The sequence below is a fragment of the Manis pentadactyla genome, chromosome 3 (assembly GCF_030020395.1).
Source record: "Manis pentadactyla isolate mManPen7 chromosome 3, mManPen7.hap1, whole genome shotgun sequence".
In the NCBI taxonomy this organism is placed as follows: domain Eukaryota; kingdom Metazoa; phylum Chordata; class Mammalia; order Pholidota; family Manidae; genus Manis; species Manis pentadactyla.
Window position 1 is genome coordinate 54,049,229 of NC_080021.1, and position 23,453 is coordinate 54,072,681.

The 23,453-nt window shown below is 36.8% G+C and overlaps 1 protein-coding gene across 15 annotated transcripts in view; it reads right to left on the reverse strand.

Annotated features, from left to right (window-relative positions):
- The window catches only part of RALYL (RALY RNA binding protein like), a 772,833-nt gene that overhangs the window by 84,796 nt on the left and 664,584 nt on the right, over nt 1-23,453 (reverse strand). For 11 of the 15 annotated variants that reach the window (XM_057497924.1, XM_057497922.1, XM_057497921.1 and 8 more), the window contains one exon: nt 21,696-21,868. The exons of 2 other annotated variants lie outside the window; for them this stretch is intronic. In XM_057497924.1, coding sequence (XP_057353907.1) covers nt 21,696-21,868 — 173 coding nt within the window. Of the gene's footprint in view, nt 1-1,871; nt 1,941-21,695; nt 21,869-23,453 lie in introns of those variants that run through there. 2 more of the 15 variants (XM_057497923.1, XM_057497926.1) reach the window with 2 other exon arrangements.

Below are 23,453 nucleotides of genomic sequence, written 5' to 3' on the forward strand. Positions count from 1 at the left end.
CTGACTTCTCATGCTAATTACATAGTGTCTAAAAACCATTAGGGACTCTCAGTCCTGGAAATGATAATGATAATTTTAGGATAATACTCCAAATTGCTTAAGTTATTTCCAGTGCTAGAAGCCAAATGCTGATTAATGCTACGATTATTATGAACTTTGAAATTTCACACATTATTTTACTGCTTTCTACAGTTCTGTGAGTAATTAGTTTTGGCATCACAAGAAGAATATCTTAAAAATCATTTCCAATCTAACATAAAATGTGACTTAGAATTGATTGATTTAGAGGTATAATTTTAAAAAACCTTTGGAAAATGTATAGTTAATTCATGATCATACAGAAAAGCTGAGGGAAAGGTTGTCATGGTTATTTAACAATTGTCATTTAATTTAATTAAATTTACTGTATATGTCATTCAAAGAATTAGAATGTAATAAAATAGCTTCAACTTTAAAATGGAGTGAAAATAATCTGAGAGCAAGTGAAATAGCCAAGTGTAGAAATACTTATGCTATGATTCTATTAAAAAACCCTTATTTTTTATCAGTATATTTGAGAAATATAGTTAATTTTTAAAAATCTTAAGGTTTAAAGCTTTGGAATATTATTAAAATACTCTAAGCACTTGAATTATGCTGGATGTAATAGAATCATGGACGATTCAGAAGAGATGTCAAGAGTTTTGTAGTACCTAGGATTATCGTCATTATAAAAAGATCCCAGAATTGTAATATATGTAGAAGGAACTGGAAATTGGCCTTTATCTGTCTTATGTGTGACTGATTATGTCATATCCTCCATAGGTCACTTTTTGAAAGAGGTTTTAGACATCAGCTAACTTACCTATGTTTCCTTTTTTAAAAAATTATAAGCAAATATAGAATTTAGAAACATTCTCAGTTATCTGATCATTCTGTATGGATCAAGATAACTAAGAGCTAAGAGCATTTTAATTCAATAAATTAATGAAATAATTCAAGATAAGCTGAGTTATACATCCTAGGAGATTTCTATGAACATGTATGTCCCCAAATCAGAAAACAAGCTTTTTATTTAAAGAGCTTTCTCCTTTATATCTGATTCCTCTAGAAAGTCACACTTTATGGACCTGAACAGAATGCTGTAACATCATCTGTTCATTGGATTTGACTTTGATAATTCACAAAACACTCATGATCAGTAGACTGTGTTCTGTGTTAATGAAAAAGGACACTGTGTGTGCCTGGCTTTCTGTTGTATCACCTACACCTGGCATTCTTTTGCTGAGTGAACATTGTGTGGTATTATTTGGTACATAAATACATCCTATAGGTGCATGCTACATCTGAAACTACAAATTATTCCTACAGCATTTTACCAATATTTATGTTAATGAGGAGAAGTCTGAGGTACAAGGCAAGAAAGTCACTTGGCCAGGATCTTAAGGAAGTGGTAAAATAAATCCAGCCCAGAATTGTATTATTCTACCCTTCAGGGTTACATTAAATAAACACTTGATTTGAAATAAACATCACAAAATAGATGCCCGATATCCAAAGGTAGGCAACATGCTCTCCCAACAACCTATTTTCTAAAAACTTGGATAGTTGGTAGAAGGTACTGAGGAAATAATTGTTCAGGTTTAGAAGTTTCAGACAGAATGTTTCCATTGATTTTGTTTGTTTGTTTGGGCCTCATGGGCTGCATGTTTGCTAAGGGGGTTTTGGTAGAGGAGTGTTGGGAAGTGGATAGGACAGGCACCCTCTCTGTTTTGCTGCTATAAAAAGGTGAAAGAGCACAGGGAATTTGTTTCTGGGTCAGAGAATTGCAGATATTTACTTGTATACGTGCAATAGCCTTAACAAATTTTAAATAAGCTTTATTACCTTTTTTTTAAGGAGTGATGGACAATGCTATTTTGTAATTGGATTTCTCATTTTTTTTTTCTCATTGACTGAACCTGTTTGGGATATGAGCAGAAACAACCAATTTTATCACTTAATATATCACAGAAAGTACTATACCTTATATAGGAAAAATATCGATTACGTGGTTGAATTTTTCAACCTAATTTAACTCCAGATACAGTTATGAAATTTCAAGCTATTTCAACTCATATTAATATTTTTGTTATCATAAAGGTTAAGAACAATGTTTTTAAAAAGAGATGTCATTAAACATTTTTCACAGGTCCAAAAACTGTTTCTTTTTAGCACATAGATACATTTCAAAGGAATGAGGTGCAGTTAAGATCCTTAAAATGAGAAGCTATGTATGTTATTAAAAAAGAGTATTTTCAAAATATTATTAGATAAGTCATTAATTTTTGTGTAGAATTCATACTTAGTTCATACATATTATTTCATAACCTCCAAATTCTTAACATTTCAAATCATGGAAGGTAACAGATTTTTATCTTGAGATATGAACTCTTTTTTACATATAACACATGAACCTATTACTGTATATAATTATGAGATGTTTGTGTGACTAATTGTGTTTTAGGTACCTCTGCTGGTATTACAGCAGTTCTTTTAAGCTGTTAACTTCTTCCAGCTTATTGGTTTTATGGGATCACTAACAGTGAAAAAGGTAGATCTTTCTCGGACAGCCATGTTTTTATTGCCAGTTTCTATTTGATTTAAAAATCCTTATTTTTCTATTGTTGCAGTAGAAGTAAAACTATGCCATGTTCAGAATTTACGTATCTAATTTCAAGTGCCATCCTACTTCATGTTCGATTGAAATTTCAAATGTTACCAAAAATGCTTTTCTTTTGATTCAAAGCATTATGTAAGTGTGCTGAGGGAGCATATTATAAGTAGTGTGGCCTGCATGCCTCTGGACCTCAACATTGTCTCTTAATCTGTACATCCTTTTCTGCACCTCATTCTGTTAGTAAAGTCTAGTTAGGCCATTGGCTGAAAGAACACTAGGTATGGCTGATTCTCTTACTTAAATGGGAGATTAGTTCCTGCTGGTCATTGTTAAAAAATACACTAAACTGTAATTTTTTCCTTAATATATCTGGCTTCCTTAAATAGTTATGTCCCTGTTTTTTCCTCAACAGTATAACTTTAAGGGTTGATTTATTTTGTTAAAAATTAACACGTAGTGATGACTTATGCTATGGCAAGCACTCTTTTAAGTACTTTCAATGTGGTATTCATTTATTATTCACAACACCACCAAAGAGAAACTGCTGTCATTATCCCCATTTCACAGATTTTACAGATAAGAAAACTAAGGCACAGAGAGATAAGTCATTTGCTCAAATCACATAAATTCTTCATATGTGACTGATACTAATCCAGAGCTTTGTACAGTCTTTGCTCCTCCATGCTGTGCTATATATGCTTTCTTTTACTTTCACTAATGCAATTTAGATCATGTCTAAGCTCTCAACATCATTTTGTCTATTTAAATAGTTAATACTATTATATTTTAACAGCTAACACTCAACTACTTCTGTGCTATACAAAGAATGTCCTTGCAAAATTTTTCATATATTTCTGGAGTCATTTTTCCCCATTCCTGTTAGACACAGTCTATGATATCATTTAGGAATGTTGAGCCCTTAACAAGGCTATAGTAAGCTATAGAAAAGATATTTATTGAACAACCCCATTTGGGCTTCAGGCTGGCAGCTTCTTTGGCACAATTAACCTGTTTTACAGCAACAAATACGTATGTCTATATCCTATTCAAGTGTCCTTTTCATCATATCATAAATTTTCCCTATGAAAAATGAGGAGGTCTGCGAAGACAATGACCTATTTTGATGGAAATCATCTGGCATTTTTAAAAACATGTCCTAGATAGAGGCAAGGTGAAGGCTTCCCAGTTGCCAGCAATGGATAGTAACTTAGCCATTTGCTTCCTGGGATTCTTTGGGCTTTGGGAATATGCCAAATGAAAATGTTCTTTTATTTTTATCAATTCTGAGATAACAAAGTCTGTAAAATTTGGCGCACTTTTTTTAATGTGATTTAACAAGTCAATCTGCATGCAGAGTTTCTGCCAACACCAAGTAGGAAATTGTGCAAGGCAGCTGACTGCAGGAGGGTGACGGCCAATCAGAATCTCATTCAGCGTCATTATCTCATCAAGCGTGAAGTGCAGGTCAGCACGACTGAGCTCTGTGTTCCCAGAGTGCGCACGAATTGCTAGAGGCACCCACAGTAATGTTAGGAGCATTAAAAAACATTGACTTGCATAGTGAGGAAATTAACCTTCTTAGGGTTACATTAAAGAGAAAGTTTCTGCTTGTTCTTGTTCTGACATTTCTCTAATACTGTCTATTTCTCTTTAATGAGAGAGAGATTTGGAGGGAGAGAGAAAGGTACTGATTGAAGCAGGAACACAAGGTTTTTTTCCTCATGAAACTACCTATCAAGCAAAATTTAAAAATGTTTTGTCTTTTCATTATATTTATTTTAAATGTAATGAAAAGAGATACCAGCTTTTTCATTTATGGGAATGAACTGAAGTTTAGTTTTAAAGATACATTGCTTTTAAGTTAAAAAAAAGGAGGGCCAATTTAATTTTAAAAATTAAAAATACTGCCAATGGTATAAAGATATGACAAAAATCATAAGGGCACATAAATGAAAATAAATGCGATCTGTAAATACTGACATGAAAATAGAAAATATCAAGGGCCCTAGTTGAATCTTGATTCTGCCTTTTATTATTGTATGATCTTGGGGAAGTTATGTAGCCTTTCTAAAATCAGTTATTTGTAAAATACCTACTCCCTAAAGCTATTTTAGGTAGTAAATGAATATATAAAAAAAACCCCATTATTGTTCTTTGAAGATAGTGGACATGGGTATTGTTTCCTTTTCTACCTTTTACTTTTTGACTTGGAATGAAATCAAAATCTTCTCTGTCTCTCACTGTGTGTGTGTGTGTGTGTGTGTGTGTGTGTGTGATACATTATATCCCACTTTTTCAGCTTTCTGCCTTTTTAAAGATGAGCTGTTTTTCCACATTTTTGAAGCAACTAAGGCCCAAAGAGATTCCACAGCTTGTCCAGCTCACACAGCTCTAAGGCAGGGTAGACGTTACTTCCAGCAGAACACAGGCTGGCAAAATTTGCTGTTAGGAAATGTTACTGAACATTATTATTAAAATCCATTCCTAAAAATGTGGCAAGGTAGGAAATACTAAATATACATAAGGTATCCAGAATACTTATCAGGTTCCAGCCAGTAAGAATTCTTATCAGGTTTCCAAAGGCCTGAACTTTTCATTTCATCTTAGGCTACCCCAGGGCTGGTGGTTTCCCCATATTCAGAGCCATTCTAAAGACAGGGTAGGTTTATGAGAGAACATCCCCAGGTAAAGGACGCCTGACACTGTGGTCGGGTTTGCACCTGTGAGAATTTTAACACAGGGGACACAGCTGGAATCGGCCATGACTGCTTTGGTAATAAAGGTGCCCAGCGCAGGGTATCTGGAAAATGGCCCTTTGCAACTCTAATTCTGTCTGCATGAAAAACTTTGTGCTATTCCACAAAAATGCACTTTTAAGGAATTAACTTCCAGAATATGAGGCAAGAATTGTAAAAGGTCAGCACCATTTACACAATTAATCTCTTTTCCTCTGTGATTCTGTCTGTTGAGCTATGAATAAATTGAAAAAAAAAGCCACTTTTCCCATTCTTTCAATTTCTGATTTAATGAAATGCTTTCATACCTTTTTCCATTTCTTCTGCCACAGATTATTAGATTCAGTGTAGCTTGAGCAGGTATAACATTAGTTCCATCAGAAATACTGCTGTTAATGACTTTCTTAGCTTGCTCAAGAACGGATTTCTTGCACTGATATTTGTCAAATGAACACAATCTTTTATCTATTCATATATTTTTATTCTGAAGAGTTTTTAAAGTTCATCATTCTCAATATTTTTAAAACTAGTTAGAAAAAAAGATCAGTAAAGTCCCATGCATATAACACACTTGATAATAGAGCAACTATATTTGGAGCAGTAAAAAAAATCCAAAACTTCAAAAATAAATTGCTAGTCATTTGGCAGATAAAATACTTAGTCCACTGCGTTGAATGACCTCCAGAAAAAGCAATGAGTGGTCAGTACCTATAATGGACTAATCCTTCCTTAAAAGTCTATTAATTTATTCAGTAAATATAACCTTGGGAAATTGTCTTGTGTAATTTGATTATACTTTAACACTTTAGATGAATGAATTCCTTATATAGCTACAAAATAGTTTCTGATATTTCCATATAGAAACATGTTAGATTTAGAATAAAGAAAACATCTAACTAAAGGTTCTAGTGTTTTCAGAGATTCAATATTATAGAAAACAGGAAGTATTACTATATTACTAACATGTAGATCTAGAAGAATAAAATTATAATTAAAAAAAGTTTAGTATTCATATAATGTTAGTGCCAGAAAATTGAAGGAATATATGATTGTTGTGTCAGAGGACCAACATTCCTTATTTAATAGGATAAAGAGAATTATTTCTATGTGCATTCTTTGAATATAGAGATAGGTAGGAAAAGTTTAAGGCACTAATTTTACCTGATTAATTGTAATTAATAAACAAATGTGGCAACAACAATCACCAGAACTCTATGTACTTCAGTGTCCGAAATCTTCACTGATACACAATTATTCATTTAAAAACAGTAACAGTGAAAAGGCACCAGAGACTTTAATGTAAAATGCATATAACATGTGGTGCACAAAGGCCACATTTGAAACCAGGAAGGGAATATAGACATGGTTACAGTGCCATTTTTAAAAATGCCCTTTTAACCAAGGCAATTTGTAGAGTCTTTATGTTTTCCCTAAACTGGAGGTAATTCTAGGTAAAATGATCTTTTAAAAATCAAATGAAGCAAATATACACCTACTTGGCAATCAGTTAATTATTTCTTTCTCATGAGTGGCTGACAGAAAAACAGAAACATTCTAAAAAATCTGTTTAGCTAAGCATGCTCATAAGCACACATGTTCACATATTTTGGAATTATTTTCTGATTGAATACAATTCTTTTTGTTCTCTTTTGCTTCACACTAATTTATTCAAATAGTTCTGCTTTCTTAAAAATAATATGCAAATGTTATTACTAGTTTCTTCAAAGTCAGACATTTAGAAATCACTGAACAACTAGTGATGGTTAACAGAATTTATCTTGCACCTATAATATCTACCCTTAATAGTCCCTCTATTTAAAGTATCTATCATATCTATTTTCTGCAGTGAATGGACTTTTAATTGGCAAGTTCAAATTTAAGTAACAATGAAGGGGTGCTTAACAATGAACAATCAAGTAACAATGAATTTAATATTCTAGTCATTGTATTTTATGGAATATGTCCAAATTGAAAATTATGTTTTATAATGTAAATCTCTAACTAGAATGTAAGCTTCCATCTGAGAAGCACCCTCTACCCCCAAAAAGAGGCTTTTTCTTATTCACTGCTTTTTACTAGTGCTTAAATGGTGCACAAGCATAATAATTATTTAATAAGTATTTGCTGGCTGCCTGAATAAAAATGGCATGAATGGAAAAACATACCTAGGCTAAACTGTTTCTATTGCAATGGAAACTTTTAATGTACTAAGACCTTCTTTTCAATAGTTTTTGCCCTTTGGGATTTGGGAATAATTTGTAGGGAGAAAGATTAGTTTGCCTCTCAGAATTTTAGAAGCATTTATTGATTTAATGTTGCTTGACTGGACAACATCAGAATTATGGTATGGGTTTTGTACATCTGGCACAAAAATAAGCATTCTGAGCAAACCGTATGTGTGAACTATTTTAAGAACCCTGTGTTACTGCATCACTATATAGCATCTTCCACATTCTTAATGGAACAATGACAGTTCCCTCCTGCGCAGCCAGAATATGACACTTCTACCCCTTAGAACTCCTTACATGTGTGTTTATGTGTTTGATCACTTGGATGGGGATCCATATACGTAATGACGGTCTTGGTGTTCAGACCAATGTGAGGGAACCAAGGTTCCAGTGGTGAGCGTAAGGAGGTGGGGCTGAAGTGGGGTCCAAAGACTAAAATACAAAAACATAATTTGTCAAGGGTGATTATGCATGGCTAAATACATGATAGTAAAATCCTTCTCCCTAAACAAGATAATTATGTACCCTCTTTTATTTCTTGATCAGTTCATTTCTTCTAAGTATCCCCACAGAAATGAAAATAACTTTCTTCAAATTTGAAATCACTATAATGTTTCTCAGAGATTTCAAATGGTTCTGTGTTAGCCTATACACCCTAGTTTTGAGTCAGTGATTTGTCTTAGGTTCTATAACCATTTAAAGGCTTATGCATCTGGACCAAATAACTTCTAGATACGGGATTGTTAGGCAGAAAGATAAGATATGAGTGGGTGGAGGGAGAATAAGGCCAGTGGAGCCCACTAAAAGGGACTCCAAGAGTTAACCAGATAAAACCAGAGAGCCAGAAAGGACTTACAGAGTTAAAGAGTTAATGAGCTGAAGTTTCAAAGACCAGGAGTGACTTGGAAAGTACAGATATTCCCCAGATAAAGAAAAGTCAATCAAGGACTTCTCTGCCATTGGCAGGGCAGGGAAATGGGAGAAAGATCATACCATTGTAAAATCTATTTAGCCTGAGAAAAGGCCCAGCTAAATTTTAACTTAATCTGTATGCTGCTCTTCCTCTTCTTCTAGTCCCTTAATGAAGTAACTTTGTAACCAGGACAGGAGACAGACCCCTGAAGTATAAATAAACCTATGTGGGTAAAGAATGCCGAGATCCAGACCAACATAGTCACCTAAATAATGCTATTCTTAAAACAAAGCTTCAAAGGAATTATGAATCACCTGTATACACCATGCCTTATGCTGACTCTTACCCCCAAACCCTATAAAACCCCAAGGCCCTAAACCCTTAAGTGTGCCTTGTCTCTGAGGTTGCCCACACTCCTCTTTCTTCAAGTGTGTCACTCTCTCTGTTCTGCCCCAGATAAGTAGGGAAGGGCTACTGAGAGCTCTGATTTGGGCTTGCAAGTTCCTGGCACCTGGGTGACCCAGACAGGACTGCAGCTGTATGATCATGCTCTTCAGTAGCCTGCCTACAAAATCTCCTTTTGTTATTCTGGAAAGTTCTCAGAAAATAATCTCACTCCATCCAGTGCTCTGGGGCAACCCCAAATCCTGGGGTGTTAGGGGCTTAGTTGCCACATTGTGCAGATGCAAGCAGATTCACTGGACACCAGGTGACCCTGGCTTTAGGAGTTGGCAAGGGATTTGCCCTATGCTGAGAGGGAGTTCACTGAACTTCTCTTTCTTGCTTCTGTCTACCTCGATTCTGGCCCGCTCTCTGCCTTTCAATTCTTTGTTGTGGCAGGGACAAGAACTGAGGAGAATAAACTCAACCCCTAATAGGATGATGTTGAATTTACCTGAGCACTGTGATCCTGAAAAACAGTGCAAGTTAAGAACTCCCCCAACCCCACACCTCACTCTGTGTTTTGGGAAATGGCTACTGCAAACCTAAGTCTTGAGATGCTTGCAGATCTTATAGTCAAGGCTCTCTGTTGCAACAGTCACCTCCCCTCTTGCAATAATCCTTTCGAATAAGGCACCTTCTTACAAAGTTCATATTTGTTTTTAATTTTATATATCTTGAAGCATAGCTCTGAGATTTCTTAGGAGCTGTATAGGAGATGGTTAGAATGTTCAGTTTTTTGTGTCTTGGGAAGATAAATGTTCTGCTTTGCTGCATAAAATGTGTGAGATTTTTGTCCTAATGACTAAGATGGCCTTAATGCTCTCCTCAGCTTGACAAAACTTGAGACAGGTTTCTTCCTGACTATGGGCCCCTCACCTCCATTACTTCAGAAAGCTTGTATTTTTGCAAGTTGTTTCTCTACTCCTTTGAGATGCAAATCTCCCAGCTTCTTGCCGGTTTCACAAGTTAGGTATTTCTTTCTCAGGGACCTGGGAACTGTCCCTTGGACACTGATCATCAAGGAAGGTTGGGCTGCCTATCTTCCAGTCTCTTGGGGAGATAGGAGCCTGACTTAGGTAAGTCACAATTAGCACACTTAGATGGCTTTGACCAACCACCCCTCTAATGTTTGCCAGTATGTTTCCACCAGTTTATCCCAGTGCTTAAAAGCCCTGCTGTTCTGTTTGAACGGAGTTGAACTCAGTCTTTCTCTTCCATTGCAGTAGTTTTGACCCTAGTTGCCAAAGTCTTGAATTAAAGTCATCCTTGTCTGCAATTTTTTCTTTGACATTAACATTGTGGTCACTTTCGTGCTACCGCACATGCATCTGAATCTGTAAATGTTCACTCAAAAAACGGCATTATCTGTTCTCTATTGTTAGGGAAGGGTCTTTTTGTTGGCAAGATTGCTTTATTTCTCCAACAACTTTCATAACTAGCCTTTGGAAATCTGACATTATTTTCTGACTTCTGATTGCTCTATTTTCCTTTAGCACATTATGGCGTTTCAAGAAAAGTAGCTCTTTTTCCCTGTTTTGTATACTTAGGGCTTACTTTTGGACTGCTGCTCATTTCTAAAGGACTTCAGAACACTTATGTTCTCTTCCTCTTTTGTTTCTCTCTGTACGGAAACTCTGGGATGGTAGAAATATTTTATTTTGTCTGGATCTATACTTTAGATGTATTATTCTGCCTTTTAACATCATTAGAGGCGGTTTGGAAATTACATGTCTACCACGATACTTTTAACATCTCAAAATCCCTGAGCTCTAAAGCCCATTTTCTAATGACTACATTTCCCTTCTAGCTGCAGTTGGATTCATAGCATCTATCATACTTACAGGGCATACTTTAGTTTTGAATTCTCTGCAGTTTATTTTCTTATGAACTTGTGACTTTCAGTTTTTTGTATACTTTTTGGGCTTAAAAATTGCAGATTAGGAGTGAGAGAGAGAGGTGTATTTTCTGGTTTGTTTTATAACTCTGTGCTCTAGCTTTGCTAACTAAATTCAGGTTACTTCAAATTTGCATTTTTATCACTCACAGGAGGTAATAATAGGAACCACTGAAAACCAGCACAAAGGAGTCAATACTGCTGTGTTGACTTTGATATGTCGGTTTTAAGCCTCCTTCTGTTCCTCCTCAGTGCCTTTAATATGCAGGCTGCTGCCTGAATGACCTAGTAGATAAGATATAAGGAAAACTGTTTGCTTCTCTGTTTTGTATAATAATCCTCTACATCATAGAAGGCATGCACGCAAAAATAATATTTAGAACACAATCATATTACAAGGCACAATGAAGTGTGCTTAAAAATGCTGAGGGGGCTAATGATTTGTTTGAAGTAATGACATTTTCCTCTTTCTTTAACAAATATTCATTCACAGTAACAGGTGCTAAGCACTACACCAAGAAAAAATACAAAATAAAATAAACCCTGAGAAATTCACCAATAAGTGGTCCTGAAAGAAGGAATATCACTAATTAAAAGACAGTAAGTTAAGTATGATGAGTTATGTACAGAGTACGGTCTAAAGAGACATGCAAACCCAAATGTGTACAGGACACACTGGGGGCTTTGTCAGGGATGGATTTGTGATATGTCACAAAGGTCTTGAAGACATAGAAGTAATAGCATATACATGGAGCATGATACAGTTGTGTTAAAGGCTGTCAGATAACCCGGCATCCCTCTATCCACCCACCTCATCCATCCCCATACGCCTACCCTACCGTATGCTGTATATTGTGCTATGCGTGGGGGATCCAAATGCTAAGAGGCCATCCAGCCTGCAAGGAGTTTTTAATCTAACTGGAGAGAGAGACATTTTAAAAAAGTAATAGCAGCAATGAAGTGAATGTTCTAATAAGGGTTTGTGTGAATTATGGAGGATGTTCTTTAACTGGGAAGACCAGGAAGATTTCTAGAGGGTAGGTATGAGAGCTGAGCATTGAAATATAAGTGTATGTTCACCAGAATGAGGAACAGAATGATATTCCTGGAAAGTTAATCCTTGCCCCTAACCCTCATCCTTTGGACAACCTCTGTTCATTTAAATGCAGTTATACAGTATTGTCCTCTTATGTATGAAGCTTCTTTTATTTAGCATAATGTTTTTAAGATTTGTCCACACTGTCCCTCATGACAGTAGTTTATTCCCTTTTATTGCTGAATAGTATCCATTGTATGACTATAACCACACTTTATATATCCATTTTCGGATTGGTGGATTTTTCTATTTTTTAGATATTATGAATATAGTTGCTAAAACATTCTCATGCAAATACTTTCTAGACATATATTTTATTTTTCTTGAATGCTTAGGAGTAGAATCACTGGCTCATTATGTCTAGTTTTGTAAGACATTGCCAGGTCCTTCTAAATGGTTGTAACCTTCTGTCTGCCAGCATTTGAGAATTTCAGTGCTTCATAGCTTTACCAACATTTCATTGCATCCATTTTAGGGGATGTGCTATGTTACCATATTGTGGTTTTCATTTATTTTTCCTGAAGACTAATGATTCTGAGTGAGTTTTCAAGGGCTTACTTCTTTGCAGTGTATATTCTTTGTCATGTACCATTGCTCTGTCTCAAGGGTTCCCAACCCTGGCTATAATTAAAACATCTTTGACTTTTGCTTGGGCCTCACCCCCAAAGACTGATTTCATTGTTATGGATTGAGGGTCCATCTTGGTATTTATGAAAAAGCACCTATAGTGATTATAAATATGTACACCCAAGTTTGTAAACCCTATTGCTATAATCCAGTGGTTGTCAATCTTTAGTGAAGTATTGGAATCGCCTGGAGGGGTTGTTAAAACCCACATTGCCAAGATCCACCTCCAGAGATTGTGATTCAGTGAGTCTGAGTTAGAGCCTGAGGATTTGCATTTCTAACAAGTTTCCACATGGATCATGCTGCTGGTCTTGGGACTACCTCTGAGTTAGCTAAAGAACCAACTTCTCAATAGACACTAAATTCTTTCAAGCTGTTCTTGGTTTGTTCTATTTTCTCTTCTGGTGATGCCATGTGCCTTTTGTTTTCCTTATACCTGCTTTTTCATTCTTTAAGGACCAGCTCAGTTGTCACTTCCTTTGTGAAGTGTGTTCAGATTCCTTTGCTCCATCATTTCACTTCCCACATACTGTTGTTATGATTCATGTGATAACTGTGTTTATCACACCGTTTTGTTATATCTGTTTATTTGTTCTGGCTGTAACACTCCCATCTGCTACCCAGTGAGAGCTCTATAAAATCAGAAACCATTATGCCTTGTTCTTTGGATCTACAGCAACTAACAATATCTGGCACATCATGAGTTTCTGTTATTTTATTTCAAATTTTTTTGGTTGTTGTTTTAATTAATGAGTGCTGGATGACCATAGAAATGTAATATAAAAGGCTTCTCACATGCTCAGATTCTTTAAAACCACAACTGACCATCGGTTATTAAAATTGGCAGCCAGATCACATGACCCAGAGAACATATCTATAGCAAAAACTAAAATAAAAGCCATATACCATCACAGAATATAGCTAACATTATGTTTTAAAAAGTCATAAGAAGGGGACTTGAAAAAGAATTCTTTTGAGTTGAATAAGACAGAAAGTATAAAATCAAGAAAACTTTAACAAGATGAAAGCAAAGGATGATTCTTCTCAGAATATTACATTTGTTTCCTGAAGGTTTCTTATCAAATAAGAAGTACTTTAAAAAAAATTTTAATCTCTAGAGACTTTAAAGACACAAAGTTCCACATGAAGATTATGTTGCTAGAAATATTGTAATGTTTCATTGAAAGCTTCACTTGCAAAATGGGATGATAATGATAATCTCAATAATGATAACAATAGGGGCAATTTGCTTGCTTATATTATGCCAGAGACTTTGTTTAGTGCAGTTCATGCATCTCTTTACATCTTACAAGAGTCTTATGAAGGGGGACATTACTAGTTACACAAATGACAACATAGAGGCTGAAAGAAGTTAAATAATTTGTTCAAGACCAGTACTCAAACCCATTTCTGTAAAGGGTTGCCACAGGTTTACAGGAAGCCCAGCTGGATTTGAATTTCAGATAAATAACAAAATAATTTTTTTTGTTGCAAGTATATCCAATGTAATATTTGGGACATAACTATATTAGAAAATTATTCATTGTTTATGTGAAATTCAACTGTAACTGGGAGTCCTGTATTACTATTTGTTAAATCTGGAGATCCTACTTCTTTCTCACTCCAGAAGAATTTACATCAGACCACTAGGCTGCAATCCTAATTCTCTGTTACGAATACAGGCAATTGCCAGTTGACTTACATGAAATTTACAGGATAAACTTCAACTATTTAGTACAGCAACAAGATCCTTAATGATCTGGACTCCATCTTCCTGTTCTCTATATTTGGGGGTGCAGCAAATGCAGAGGCCCTGAGGCAGGAGCTCAATGGTGTGTGCCTGGAGGCCAGTACAGCTGAGAGTTCCCTCCCACAGATGAGTGGGAGGGAACTTGGAGCCCAATCAGAGAGGGAACAGAGTCCAGATATGAGGGGCTTTGGAGATCACTGTGAGGACAGATGCTTCTGGTCTGAGTGGGAGGACAAGCTATTGGAGAGTTTACCCAGAATGATGTGGCCTGGCTTAAGTTTTAACAGGACCAAACTGACTGCTGTTTGGAGAATAATGTATAGAGAAACAAGGGCAGAAGTGGGGAGTTATCACAAATATCCAAGCAGCAGCTCATGTGGCTACTTTTCTTGATGGTGGTCTTTGTGCATTCAGGCTTCAAGCTGTGTTACGCTGGGTGACTGCTTCCAACTTGGAGCTGGGGAGAGGGGAATCCGTGCTCTCAGAACGAGCCCTGCTCCAGGGGTGCCTTATGGCGGTTGTGTCTTTGGGTTGGGAAGAGTCAGCCCACTTGGCAGAGGGCATGTGTGCTCTTGCAAGACTGTAGCCTCAAGGGCAGAGCTGGTGATGGTCAAGCAGCAGGAGCACATAAGAAGACACGGTCCTAAGCATCGCTGGGAAGCTTCTTGAGGCACCCAGATATCATGGAGAAATTGAGGGGTGGGGGTGGCAAGGTACTGTAGTGAGGCAGGAGTTCACATGAAGCTGGTAGACTTTCATGATTAATATTAACTATGATCTAATTTATACCATATCTGAATAAGAAAGGGAACATTAGGATTAACAAAATTAAATGAATGAAATAAAAGGGGACAATAAAACATAAAATACATAAAAGGATGCAAATGCCCTACCACAGATACTTAGCAAATTTTTGACTAAATGTCTACTCTGTATCAGGCATGGGCTTTTAGGCATTATCTCCTTTACTTCTCACAACAATCCTTGGTCAGGCATATATTATTATCAACCCTCTTGACAGAGGAAAAAATTAAGGCTAAGGAGGACATAGGTAAGTACTTGTGCAAGGTGCAGAAATTTGCTTTGGCCAGACTTTAGACAGAATTCATGTTTTAAACAACTATGTCATCAAGCCCCCTGAGGAAAAGTAAAAAGGATTACCCTAACGGGCTAGGCAGAGTTCTTTACTAAAATAAAAATGATTGATATCAAGAGAGATGTCAGGAAGAGCAAGTCTGAAGTTCACTACAAGGGCCACTTAATACAGAGGGATCAGAGCTCCTGAAAAGCAGGACTCCAGGGTGGAAATCCAAAACAGACATGTCTCCTTGTCACACTGTCTGCCTCACATCAAAGGCTTAGCCATATCCCTTTTCTGCTGCATAGAGCTGGCCAATTAGCTGTAATGGCCCTGGCCATTCATGCCTCTGAAGCAGGTCACCCAGCCCAGGTCGTTGGCAGGACACATGCACCATGATTGTTCATCCAAACTATGGATGGAGGCTTTCTTTCTGCCCTGGATGTCTGTTCTTAGGAGGATCAGAGAGATAGTGAGTCATGGATTGGCAGAGTTCAAGGTGAAGGTCTTTGAATGCTGCACTGAAACACAGGTTCAAATCAACCAGGTTAAGTAACCATTTTTTCACTTCCTTGTGATATATGTACCTCTGATTAATTCAGTTGGCACTACCTTTGGGAATGACTCCCAAGTTCTTGTTTGCCCTCTAGCTAACAGTCAGTCCAAACGGTGATAATAAAAAGAGATAGAAGCATGACTGGTAAGAGGGGGAGCATCCAGGTGAAAGATTTTTTAGGAGAGAAACAAAACGTTTCAAAAAGAGGAGACATTTTCACTCTTGTTTATAAAGACTGAGAATATTGATCAGAATGCTTTGTGCATTCCAGTTTTTCAATGGTGTATCAGAAAGCTTGCTTCAAATTCTCTTCAACAAAGGGTTGGATTTTTGGTTCAGACCTTCCCCAGTGTGCACAAAAAATCCATAGCTTGTCAGCTCAGGTGACTTACTGCTTAGTTGAATGTTTTGTTCCATGCTGAAAGACATATTGCAACGCAGTACCCAGCCTGCATGCCTAAGTATTATACAGCCCAGCCAGGTAGTTCTATTGTGGATTCTTACTAGTTTTGCCTGATCAGATCTATGTAGTCAGCAAAACAAAAGTAATTACAAGTAGAATTCAAAAGAGCTCAAATTCTCCTTAACTCATTTAAAATGTTTGTCTATAGTTCCCCTTGGGAATTTATGGTTTAGCTCTGTAGTTTCAAATATCAGCTGATAAAAGTACAGTCTCCCAGGTTCTTCCCCAAGTATTCCATATCATCATTTTTAGCAAGCACCTTCGGTATTTGGATGTAAGTTGACCAAGAATCCTGCTTTGAAAAACACCAAATGGCCTCTCCAAGGCCCCTCAACATACCTGATGGGTCTGTAGTGTTCTAGAGCGTGCATATGAGCCTTTTCTCATTCATCTTGACTACTATGCCTGGGAGGGTTCATCAGAATTCATTTGGCTCTTTGAATCAGCAGGGTACCGAGTACTTCTCTATACTGTTTCCGTTATGGCACAGACTTTTTAAATTTTGGATTATGCTATTTTATATAAAAGGGGATCACAACTTTGGTGGATATGAAAAAAGTGCTTGAAAGGTAAAAAAATGTCTTATTTGTCATGATTCTAGAAGTTTAAAAAAAAATCTTTCTCTTATCTGTCTGCCCATCCACCCACCTACTTATTATATAAAATATCTAATGTAGTTTTAAACATGTTTTCCATAAAATGATCTAAGAACAATGAAGGATGATTTGAATAATCCTTGACTTTAGCCTGGGCTGTTCCTTTAATTTGGCATCCTTTGAGGCAAAATTCTAATTTCACTTCTGCTAGGAGCATTTGTTGACTATCCCAGCTATGTGTGATTCCCCACTTATAAACTGTATTTCTCATATGGTTCTTACTGTAATATACTGTTTTGTATTTTTTTGTCTGTAGCCTGTAGCCTGTTAACTAATAGCCTTTTTGAGGGAAAATATGATTTTATTTCTTTACCCCCAAAGCAAAACCTTAGTGCCATTCATCGTTAGTGGTCAATCAATAAATATTTGCTAATGAATTTATTTAGGAACAGGTTGGTAGGGTATATAGTGCATCAATATAAAGGTCAATTTTACATACACTCAAATCTTAATTTCTATGCAGTAGTGAAATGTATATGTATAGATTATTGTAGAATCACAAATTTTTAGTCTTGGCTGGCTTCTTATAAATTATCAAGTCCGAGTCTATTATTGTTTGCATGAGAAAAATCAGTCTTCTATAAGGCACTAAGCTGCTCAAGAAATGGCACCATTTACTTAAACAGTTATTTCACACATGAAGCAACAGTTTCAGTTATCTTTGCATTTTTTATAGCACCTGGTTCACACACAATACACCCCCAAATGTCAGCTGAATGTATTGCTTCAGGGAAATCAATTTCCTTAACTGGATATCTAAAACTAGCTGATGCTTGGACAGCCTGTGCTCACGCCTCAAGCTTCTCACATGCTCCACAAGGGCTGTCACCACCTACAACTGTCCCACTACCTCATTTTGCTGAATCTCCCTTGCATCAGGTACCATTCTTGTTTTCTGTTCATTTCTGATTTTCTTTGAGCAGCTAAATGAGCATGTGGATACCAGCTCTTTTTGACTCCTACTTCAGGTGCCAAAAACCTAATTATATTGTGTTGCTGCTAAACATGTAACCATACCTGCCCTTCTAAAAGAGATTTATGCCTTTACTTTCCCTTTCAGGAACCAAGGATAATTTAGTTCATGTGGTCTGGAAAGGAAAAAACAGTGGACACTAGACCAAGGAATGTTCTTTTGGCCAATCACTAAGAGCAGCTCCCCAGTCTCCATTTAGATTGTAAGGACTGTTAAACTCATCCTTATTCATGTTTTCCAAGTCTTAAAAACACAATGAGAAACTAGCAGTAGGCTTTAAATCTTTAGTTCCATGAAACCCCAATTATAATGCAAGGGCTGAGGGAGTAAACCTGAGCACCTCCAAGCAGCAATAGTTCTAATCAGTTACTTTCTGGGTGTTCAGAGCATAAAGCAAACCCCATGGTTTGGATTTATTCCTTTGATTGCATGATAACTGTTGCTCCTTGAGGCATGATGTTCCTGGAACACAGACTCGCTCAGAGGAAAGATCGAACAGAATGGAGTTTAGAAATCTCCCATCTAACCTTACCATTTTGCAGATTAAGTTGAAACTCAGAGAAATTATTTGCTTAAGGCAATTCAATTGGACTGGATGGATAGTGACAGATCTGGGACTAAAATTGGCCATGCCAGCTCTGTCATGGCTGCTGACCTTTGGGAACTGTCTTACTCTTTTATCTCCTGTCTGATATGTGGGGTGATCTCATGCCCACATAGATGACCTGTCCTGCAGCTGAGCCTCAGTTCCTTGGATACTCCATATGCAGAGAGTTTTGCTTTGACCCTATTTCCACACTCCCTCCCAAGGATCTTCTCATCACCTAACTCTCATGCCTCTGAAATATCTCAGTCTCTAAGTACAACCCTCACTTTCCTCATATTCATTTCATTTTCCTGCTCTGGTCCATTAACAGCATACGCACTTTTATTCCCTGTGTGCCGCTATTATCTTCTCAGCTCCCTCCTGTGTTCCTTCCTTCCCAACTCAGGTTCAATTCCATGGCCCACCTATTTAGCCACTCTTTTTATTAATGTCCTCTACTCTATTTATTGTTTTTCTTTGCACATATCTGACAAAAATCCTATTCTGAACCTATTGGCTCTCTCCATGCTTCCACCAGGGCTGATATAAGCTATGGAGAAAATCACACAGCTGGGCTGACTGATGCCTCCGTAACAGAGGTTCTCAAAGTGTGGTCCACAGACTGGCAGCATCAGCATGATTTGGGAACTTGTTAGAAATGCAAATTCCTAGATTTCACTCAGCATATGGAATGGGATACAACACTGTGTTTTAACAGTTCTCTAGGTGATACTGATACACCTTAAAGTTTGTAAAATATCACTAGATTAATTCTTCATTTTTAACTTCAACTGGATATTAACACTGTCAATGTTTATGTTTTCCAAATTGGTGATTTTCTATATTTTCTATACTAGCTCCTTCAAATCTTCTCCATTCTCCTCAAATCTGATTCTGCTCATCTCTCCCCACTCTCCAGCTTCTAGCTTACAGTTTGTACCTGAACTCCCTCAAACAGCTGCCACCAAATCCTCAGACATCAATACAGTTGGTAGCAGTGGAAGGATGTCCTTCTTCAAGCCATACATTTGTGCTCCACATTCCTTTACCACGGGGGACTTTCTTACTCTTCACTAAATTCTCTTTCTATCTACTGGCATCTCCAGCCAACCTCATCACACCCTACATTCACACACTTGGGGATTTTGATTCTAGGTGTGACAGTGCTTTAAGCAAGGGGATAGCATTATCTGAATTGTAGTTTATAAAGATTTTTATCCTCCTTATCTGGAAACTGGAGTGCATGCACTGAAGCAAGAAAATCAGTTGAGCTATAGTGGATTTGTAACTAGCTTTGGGCTGTGATTTGGATGTAGGACTCAAGGGGAAGGGTGGAGAGAATGAAAGGTAATCCTAGTCTTTTTGATTTTAACAACTGTGTGGATGAAGATGCAGAATAAGGAAGACTGGGAAGGAATAAGATGGCAGGAAAAAAATCAAGAACATTTCGGCAAGTTAAGATTCAATTGTTTATTGGAGATCTACAAGGGGATAGGCATCTAAATATACTAGAGTCTAGAATTCTAGGAAAAGATCAGGAATAGAAATATAGATTTAGGAATCTTTGTCCCACAGATAGCATTTAGGGCTCTGATATTTGATGAAGGCACCTTGGGAAAGTGTGTAGAAAGTAAAGATGGCCTATGACAAAGCCCTGGGCTGTTCTAGTATTTGAGGTGGGAGTATGGAGGGAAGGTTTCTAGCAGAGGAAAGTAAGAATAAGCAATTGGGCAGTTAGGAGAATTTCTTAGAATTTTATATTATATATAAAATATAAGAATTTCTTAGAATTCTCCCAATCAATTTTCATCCAAATTCTGCTGAGAAGTAAATTAAAATAAGAACAGAGAGGTAACCATTGGGAATGTCAGCATGGAGACCTCCAGAGACCTTGACAAGAGCAACACAATGGAATGACGACAACAAAAATCTGATGAGGGCAGGTTGAGGAGACTATGTTGTTAAATCGAAGGCCGGCTGAAGAAGAAGCAGCAGAGGCAGTTTTTAGAACTTCATTCTAGTCCCTGCTGAAGAGATTCTTAGATTAAAACCATTCTAAATACAAGTACTTAAGTCCTTCAAACTGATACAAAGTTTTGTGAAAATTAGGGTGATTGTTAAGGGCTCATATTTGTCAAGTTTAAATGTGAGAAATTTAGTTAAGTAACAACAGGTACTATAACAAATCGGAATCTGATATTACCTGGGAGAAGTCAAGTTTAATATGATCAGTCCACAGATATTTAAGAGTTGGTAAAACACACACACACACACACACACACACACACACACACACACACACACACTTGATCTCTTATTTTTATTAGTCAAGTCCTTTGAAGTAGTCTATTCAATTTCATGGTTGATAAAATATAAGAAATAGCATCTTCATCAGCATATATTTACCAAGTCCCAGGTGTGGTTAAACAGGAAAGGACATCTGGCAATGAGCAATATAATGATTATGACATTGGAAAAATAAAACATGTCAAGAATCAAGTTCCAGCTAACTTCCCAGCTCATAAACACTGGTTCTCAAGAAGCACAGGCCCTGAAGAGGGTGAACTGGCCAAACACCCAGGGGTCATCTTAGCGAGCAGACTGTGGAAGCACTACTGGCCATATGCCTAGTACAGATAATTATCATCAGGGAGTGACATTGTTAAGTAAGAGGGGGAGCCATGTATCTTCCAATAGGCTGTCATTTGTTGCCAGGATATTATATTCACATACAGTTCAGATGTAATTGCACAAATGCAAGATTCCTTTCGTGATGGAGCATTTGGGGAAAAGAATCTTTCATTTGGAACTTCAATATAATTAATCTTACTGTATAATATTTCTTCTATTAGCCATTCATTTACTCCCTCATATTTTATATTAGCAAAATATATTGAGCACTTATTATGTGCAAAGCACTGTACTGATGTTGCCTTAAATATATGCACTTAAGAAAGAAAGAAGCCCCAAAGATCTAATCTTTATTACAGGCTGAGTAAGTTGCTGACACGCTGGTGCTGTTACCGAAGGGTATGGATGCCAAATGTTCAGTTCCTACCAGCTCATGACCCCCATCTTCATCGAAGTCCTCCTCTATCCCATCAGTCATCTCTTCTCCATCCGCATCTGGCCCTCCTTCAGCAGGCTCCTCTGTAGAGTGATCTGCATTCTCTGACACACATTCATCTTGGATCAGCTCTATACTCTCCTCCAATTGTTTCTTCTGAGCTTCTGGGGGGGAAAAAGCAAATGACTACTACCTTGGGTTGCTCATGAGCCATTTGGATAAAAGATGAGAAACAGTCTATGAAAGAGTAAACTCCGTGTACTGTTAAGAGTGTGAGGAATAAGGTCATGTTTCAGTTGAAGTAATTCAGTCATGTAAACTATGTACCTATATGTATGTGCACTTACATGTAAGCACATTGATTTTTTAATGGAATTATAAAAATTAGGGAATCCAGATGATACTAGTAAGTAAAGAAATGAGAATTTACATAAACAGATTGATCTCTTTAGTTATATGCAGTCCTATGTAATAAAGATCTCTCTGAGGAGAAAATACAGCAACAAAAGGGTAAAAATCAGATAAAACATAGAACTTGTTCACTCAAGGAAGGAGGCTGAAGAAAGCTCACTGACAAGTTCCAACCTAAGAGAACAGACAACAGCTCACTGAGGAAAGAAGTACAAAAGCAGACTGTTGTCTTTCAGACAATATGTCTATATGAATAATCCTTTGAAATTTTAAAGTCTAAATTCTGTTGGCAGATACGGTTATCTGCAATGGTTAAGAACAAAATACTGGTGTTAGACAGCCTGGATTCAATGTTGAGCTTCATTGTTTACAAGCTCTGTTTACTAGCAAAGCCAAAATGATTAACCCTCTGTGTGCCTCAGTTGTCTCATCCATACAACTAGGATAACTAACTTTCTGGGATTGGAGTAGTAAATCAAAATGTTTAGTATGGTGATTTGCAAATAATAAGTGCTCAAAAAATGAAGCTACATTCTCATTAATAGAACCCCCTCTAGTTACCAGGGTGTGTGCATTCCATTTTTACAAGAGACTTGCCCAAATGGGAATTATGCTGGCAACATAACAGTTGTTTCCCCTAGTGGTAGGTGTTCATCTCCTGTGAAAATATCAAGGAAGCACTGGGTATTGAATAACATGAGATCTTACGTATCCCTTGTTTTCTCTAACCTATTCCCTTGTGTATACAACTATCTCAAAAGCTGGGTGGGTTTCCCTCATTTTGATTGATATTTTATCAGATGATTTTCTTATTATTTGATTGGAGTTTTAAAAGATGCTACATTTTCAGGTTATTTATTTACATTTTATGGCAACAAAGATAGTTTATAGAGCCAAAAGATTTGGGGGTACTTGTTCTTAGTCTTTTTCATAATTGAGTTAAAAAGAAAGTAAGCACTGATATATATTTTTGACAGCACAAATCTTTACAAACAACATATAAACAGGTAAAAATGATGCACAAATAAGCAGATATCCTCTTTTATAAAATGCTTAAAATTATAATAATACTTATATCAATAAATATAAGTATCAAATATACAAATATCTTGTCTTTTAAATCTCCAAATAATAAAGTTTATGTATTGAAAATAAGACAGAAGTATAAGGTTGTGCCCTGGCCCTGCTGTCAGATGACAGGATTCTAGTTCCAGCCCTGTTATTTATCAGTGGGACTGCATGCACTGGGGTTGAGTCTAAGTTGTTGATCACTTGGTCAGATCATTTTAAACTTATTAAACCAACCTTTCCTCATCTATCTAAAAGCTTTCTTAATAA